This window comes from Dendropsophus ebraccatus, unplaced genomic scaffold (assembly GCF_027789765.1).
Source record: "Dendropsophus ebraccatus isolate aDenEbr1 unplaced genomic scaffold, aDenEbr1.pat pat_scaffold_1004_ctg1, whole genome shotgun sequence".
Taxonomy (NCBI): Eukaryota; Metazoa; Chordata; class Amphibia; order Anura; family Hylidae; genus Dendropsophus; species Dendropsophus ebraccatus.
The window spans coordinates 55,346-61,481 of NW_027208420.1; the positions used below are offsets into that span (position 1 = coordinate 55,346).

The 6,136-nt window shown below is 66.2% G+C and overlaps 1 protein-coding gene across 1 annotated transcript in view; it reads left to right on the top strand.

Annotated features, from left to right (window-relative positions):
- The window catches only part of LOC138774664 (maestro heat-like repeat-containing protein family member 1), a gene marked incomplete at its 3' end in the record, with an annotated part of 46,722 nt that extends 41,303 nt beyond the window's left edge, over positions 1-5,419 (top strand). Inside the window, exons 16-20 of the mRNA XM_069955657.1 lie at positions 1,537-1,672; positions 3,697-3,809; positions 4,188-4,340; positions 4,414-4,568; positions 5,254-5,419. Coding sequence (XP_069811758.1) covers positions 1,537-1,672; positions 3,697-3,809; positions 4,188-4,340; positions 4,414-4,568; positions 5,254-5,419 — 723 coding nt within the window. The remainder of the gene's footprint in view (positions 1-1,536; positions 1,673-3,696; positions 3,810-4,187; positions 4,341-4,413; positions 4,569-5,253) is intronic.
- Between the last annotated feature and the right edge of the window lie 717 nt (positions 5,420-6,136).

The following is a 6,136-nucleotide window of genomic DNA, read 5'->3' on the forward strand; positions in this document are numbered from 1 at the left end:
AGGATGTCAGGGGAGGAGGAGCGGGGCCCCCCCAGCAGCACAGAGGATGTCAGGGAAGGAGGAGCGGGGCCCCCCTAGCAGCAGCACAGAGGATGTCAGGGGAGGAGGAGCGGGGCCCCCCCAGCAGCAGCACAGAGGATGTCAGGGGAGGAGGAGCGGGGCCCCCCCAGCAGCACAGAGGATGTCAGGGAAGGAGGAGCGGGGCCCCCCTAGCAGCAGCACAGAGGATGTCAGGGGAGGAGGAGCGGGGCCCCCCCAGCAGCACAGAGGATGTCAGGGGAGGAGGAGGAGCGGGGCCCCCCCAGCAGCACAGAGGATGTCAGGGGAGGAGCGGGGCCCCCCCCAGCAGCACAGAGGATGTCAGGGGAGGAGGAGCGGGGCCCCCCCAGCAGCACAGAGGATGTCAGGGGAGGAGGAGCGGGGCCCCCCCTAGCAGCAGCACAGAGGATGTCAGGGGAGGAGGAGCGGGGCCCCCCCAGCAGCACTGCGGATGTCAGGGAAGGAGGAGCGGGGCCCCCCCTAGCAGCAGCACAAGAGGATGTCAGGGGAGGAGGAGCGGGGCCCCCCCAGCAGCAGCACAGAGGATGTCAGGGGAGGAGGAGCGGGGCCCCCCCAGCAGCACAGAGGATGTCAGGGAAGGAGGAGCGGGGCCCCCCTAGCAGCAGCACAGAGGATGTCAGGGGAGGAGGAGCGGGGCCCCCCCAGCAGCACAGAGGATGTCAGGGGAGGAGGAGGAGCGGGGCCCCCCCAGCAGCACAGAGGATGTCAGGGGAGGAGCGGGGCCCCCCCAGCAGCACAGAGGATGTCAGGGGAGGAGGAGCGGGGCCCCCCCAGCAGCACAGAGGATGTCAGGGGAGGAGCGGGGTCCCCCCAGCAGCACAGAGGATGTCAGGGGAGGAGGAGCGGGGCCCCCCCAGCAGTACAGAGAATGTCAGGGGAGGAGGAGCGGGGCGCCCCCAGCAGCACAGAGGATGTCAGGGGAGGAGGAGCGGGGTCCCCCCAGCAGCACAGAGGATGTCAGGGGAGGAGGAGCGGGGCCCCCCCAGCAGCACAGAGGATGTCAGGGGAGGAGGAGGAGCTGGGCCCCCCAGCAGCACAGAGGATATCAGGGGAGGAGGAGGAGCGGGGTCCGGCCGAGAAATGGGGTGCGGGGTCCGGCCGAGGGAGGGGGAGCGGGGTCCGGCCGAGGGAGGGGGAGCGGGGTCCGGCCGAGGGAGGGGGAGCGGGGTCCGGCCGAGGGAGGGGGAGCGGGGTCCGGCCGAGGGAGGGGGAGCGGGGTCCGGCCGAGGGAGGGGGAGCGGGGTCCGGCCGAGGGAGGGGGAGCGGGGTCCCGGCCGAGGGATGGGGTGCGGGGTCCGGCCGAGGGAGGGGGAGCGGGGTCCGGCCGAGGGAGGGGGAGCGGGGTCCGGCCGAGGGAGGGGGAGCGGGGTCCGGCCGAGGGAGGGGGAGCGGGGTCCGGCAGAGGGAGGGGGAGCAGGTTCCGGCAGGTGTTGGGTGTCGCAGTCTGTGAGCTGACGGCCCCCTCCTTTTCTGCAGTGTGTGGTGGTCTTCCATAACTTGGGGCTCCTGATGGGCCGGCTGTGTCCTCGCTGCTCCGATTCCCTGGCCTCCATCCGCCAGCACACCCTGGACTGTATCTACTACCTCCTCTACATACAGCTGCGATATGAAGGTGAGTGCCTGCCCCCTGCTGGCTGGAGGACTCCCTGATCCAGAAGGGAGGTCCCCGCTCTGCTGCCCCCCGCTGGCCGAAGGAAGGAGGTCGCCCCCTCTGCTTCCCCCCGCTGGCCGAAGGAAGGAGGTCGCCCCCTCTGCTGCCCCCCGCTGGCCGAAGGAAGGAGGTCACCCCCTCTGCTGCCCCCCGCTGGTCGGAGGAGTTAGGTTGCCCCCTCGGCTGCCCCCCGCTGGTCGGAGGAGGTAGGTTGCCCCCTCGGCTGCCCCCCGCTGGTCGGAGGAGGTAGGTTGCCCTCTCTGCTGCCCCCCCCCCTGGTCGGATGAGGTAGGTTGCCCCCTCTGCTGCCCCCCACTGGTCGGAGGAGGTAGGTTGCCCCCTCTGCTGCCCCCCGCTGGTCGGAGGAGGTAGGTGCCCCCTCTGCTGCCCCCCGCTGGTCGGAGGAGGTAGGTTGCCCCTCTGCTGCCCCCCCCTGGTCGGAGGAGGTAGGTTGCCCCCTCTGCTGCCCCCCGCTGGTCGGAGGAGGTAGGTTGCCCCTGGCCGGCCAGAGGAAGGAGATCGCCCCCTCTGCTTCCCCCTGCTGGTCGAAGGTCGCCCCCTCTGCTGCCCCCCGCTGGTCGGAGGAGTTAGGTTGCCCCCTCTGCTGCCCCCCGCTGGTCGGAGGAGTTAGGTTGCCCCCTCTGCTGCCCCCCCGCTGGTCGGAGGAGGTAGGTTGCCCCCTCTGCTGCCCCCCGCTGGTCGGAGGAGTTAGGTTGCCCCCTCTGCTGCCCCCCGCTGGTCGGAGGAGTTAGGTTGCCCCCTCTGTTGCCCCCCGCTGGTCGGAGGAGTTAGGTTGCCCCCTCTGCTGCCCCCCGCTGGTCAGAGGAGTTAGGTTGCCCCCGGCCGGCCAGAGGAAGGAGATCGCCCCCTCTGCTTCCCCCTGCTGGTCGAAGGTCGCCCCCTCTGCTGCCCCCCGCTGGCCAGAGGAAGGAGGTCGCCCCTCTCTGTTGCCCCCTGCTTGTTGGAGGAAGGAGGTCGCCCCTCTCTGTTTCCCCCCCGCTGTCAGGAGGAAGAAGGTCGCCCCCTCTGCTGCCCCCCACTGGTCGGAGGAGGTAGGTTGCCCCCTCTGCTGCCCCCCGCTGGTCGGAGGAGTTAGGTTGCCCCCTCTGCTGCCCCCCGCTGGTCGGAGGAGGTAGGTTGCCCCCTCTGCTGCCCCCCCCCTGGTCGGAGGAGGTAGGTTGCCCCCTCTGCTGCCCCCCGCTGGTCGGAGGAGGTAGGTTGCCCCTGGCCGGCCAGAGGAAGGAGATCGCCCCCTCTGCTTCCCCCTGCTGGTCGAAGGTCGCCCCCTCTGCTGCCCCCCACTGGTCGGAGGAGTTAGGTTGCCCCCTCTGCTGCCCCCCCGCTGGTCGGAGGAGTAGGTTGCCCCCTCTGCTGCCCCCCGCTGGTCGGAGGAGTTAGGTTGCCCCCCGCTGGTCGGAGGAGTTAGGTTGCCCCCTCTGCTGCCCCCCGCTGGTCGGAGGAGGTTAGGTTGCCCCCGGCCGTCCAGAGGAAGGGAGATCGCCCCCTCTGCTTCCCCTGCTGGTCGAAGGTCGCCCCTCTGCTGCCCCCCGCTGGCCAGAGGAAGGAGGTCGCCCCTCTCTGTTGCCCCCCTGCTTGTTGGAGGAAGGAGGTCGCCCCTCTCTGTTTCCCCCCCCCGCTGTCAGGAGGAAGAAGGTCGCCCCCTCATGCTGCCCCCACTGGTTGGAGGAGGGAGGCCCCCCCCCCCCCCCCCCCCCCCCCCCCCCCCCCGTCCGGCCCCCGCTGGTCAGAGGGCGCCCCCTCTGCTGACCCCCGCTGGTTGAAGGAGGGAGGTCGCCCCCCCTGCTGGTTGGAGGAGGAGGGCGGTTGGCCCCTCTGCTGCCCCCCGCTGGTCGGAGTAGGTAGGACACCCCCTCTGCTGCCCCGCGCTGGTCGGAGTAGGTAGGTCACCCTCTCTGCTGCCCCCCGCTGGTCGGAGTAGGTAGGTCACCCCCGCCATCTTTTATATTTTATTCTCGGTTTTTCAGGTTTTGCTCCAGATCATAAGGATGAACAAGTGGAGAAGCTGCAGACGCTGAGGGGCGGCCTCCTCAACCCTGACGCAAACGTCTTGTTCCGCACATGCTATGACATCGCCATGGTAACTTCTCCCAGTTCTGGTCACCACTTCTCCCAGTTGTGGTCACCATAGTGTGGGGTCAGAGGTCAAAATGGAGGGGGTGGAGTCATCTCATTATCATTAGAGGGTGGGGTCAGCAGTCATCTCATTATCAGGGGGCAGGGTCAGCAGAGTAATCTCAGTATCATCAGGGGGTGGGGTCAGCAGAGTCACCTCAGTATCACCGGGGGGCGGGGTCAGCGCTGTATATGGCGCCCCCTGTGTATGGCGCCCCCTGTGTATGGCGCCCCCTGTGTATGGCGCCCCCTGTGTATGGCGCCCCCTGTATATGGCGCCCCCTGTGTATGGCGCCCCCTGTATATGGCGCCCCCTGTACGCAGTTTTTCCTTATCTCCTCAGATCATCGGGAGGCGTCTTCCCCCGGAGCAGCTCATCAGCCTCCTCTTTGTCACCTTCGAGGGGCTCTCAGACCCTGATAGTAACTGCTCCAGAGCGGCCACCGTGATGATCAATTCTCTGCTGAAGGATCGGGGAACCATCTTACTGTCCAAGGTGGGTGTTGTGGCTTCTGGGACGCCCCGTGGCCCCGGCAGGTGAGGCATTGTCCAATCATGTCTCCTCTTAGGTCCCGGAGATCATTGTTCGTGTACAGCAGCAGCTGGAGGAGACCCCGGAGGAGCACGTCAGCAAGGCGGCCGTACAGACCGTGTATATCCTGGCCACACAACACGTCAAGGCTGTGATATCCAGCCTGCTGTCCAGCCCCGTACCGTATGACAGGTAATGACTCCGCCCTCTTGGGAACCCCGCCCCTGCCATCATGATAACTCCACCCCTTGTCCTCATGATAAACCCGCCCCCTGGCATCATGATAACTCCACCCCTTGTCCTCATGATAAACCCGCCCCCTTCCCTCATGATAAACCCGCCTATTGTCTTCATGATAAACCCTCCCCCTGCCCTCATGAGAACCCCACCCCCTGCCCTCATGATAACCCATCCCCCTACCCTCAGGATAAACCCTCCCCCTGCCCTCATGAGAACCCCACCCCCTGCCCTCATGATAACCCATCCCCCTACCCTCAGGATAAACCCTCCCCCTGCCCTCATGAGAACCCCACCCCTGCCCTCATGATAACCCATCCCCCTTCCCTCAGGATAAACCCTCCCCCTGCCCTCATGAGAACCCCACCCCCTACCCTCAGGATAAACCTGCCTCTTGTCCTCATGATAACCCCGCCCCCTGCTCTCATGAGAACCCCGCCTCCTGCGGTCATAACAAACCCGCCTACTGTCCTCATGATAACCCCGCCCCCTGCCCTTATAAACCCCTCCCCCTGTGCTCATCAAAACACCCCCTGTCCACCCGGACCCTCACGCTCATGATAACCCTACCCAGTCCTCCCCTTCCCCCAGTCGCCTGTGGCTCCTCCCCCTCTCCTGTCACTTTCCTCTTGTCTTGCAGTGAGACATGCACCCTGTGGGGGGCGCTCTCCTCGGATCCTCCTCTCACCTCTCAGGTGCTGGATATTCTGCTGGGGAAGATGACATGTGACGTCCCCTACAAGGAGAATAAGACATCTCTGCTAAGCTCCGCCTCTGCTCGGGTGGCCACCCTCCTGCCTGTTGCTGTAAGTAGCCTCCGCTATATCATATAGGGCGGAGGGTGGAGCATGGCATTATGGGGGGACTTAGTAAGTACATGTAATGCCAGGACTGTGCTGGGGGGGGGAGGAGGAAGTGGAGATAACGTTCTCCGGTGGTCTCTGTGTCAGGACTGTGCTGGGGGAGGGGATAACGTTCTCTGGTGGTCTCGGTGTCAGGACTTAGCTAGGGGGGGGGGGGGGGGGGATGCGGACAACGTTCTCAAGTGGTCTGTGCTGGATGGGGGGGATAACGTTCTCCGGTGGTCTCGGTGTCAGGACTGTGCTGGGGGGGATAACGTTCTCCGGTGGTCTCGGTGTCAGGACTGTGCTGGGGGGATAACGTTCTCCGGTGGTCTCGGTGTCAGGACTGTGCTGGGGGGGGGAAAACGTTCTCCGGTGGTCTCGGTGTCAGGACTGTGCTGGGGGGATAACGTCCTCCGGTGGTCTCGGTGTCAGGACTGTGCTGGGGGGATAACGTTCTCCGGTGGTCTCTGTATCAGGACTGTGCTGGGGGGGATAACGTCCTCCGGTGGTCTCTGTATCAGGACTGTGCTGGGGGAGGGGATAACATTCTCCGGTGGTCTCGGTGTCAGGACTGTGCTGGGGGGATAACGTCCTCCGGTGGTCTAAGTATCAGGACTGTGCTGGGGGGGATAACGTTCTCCGGTGGTCTCGGTGTCAGGACTGTGCTGGGGGGGGGGA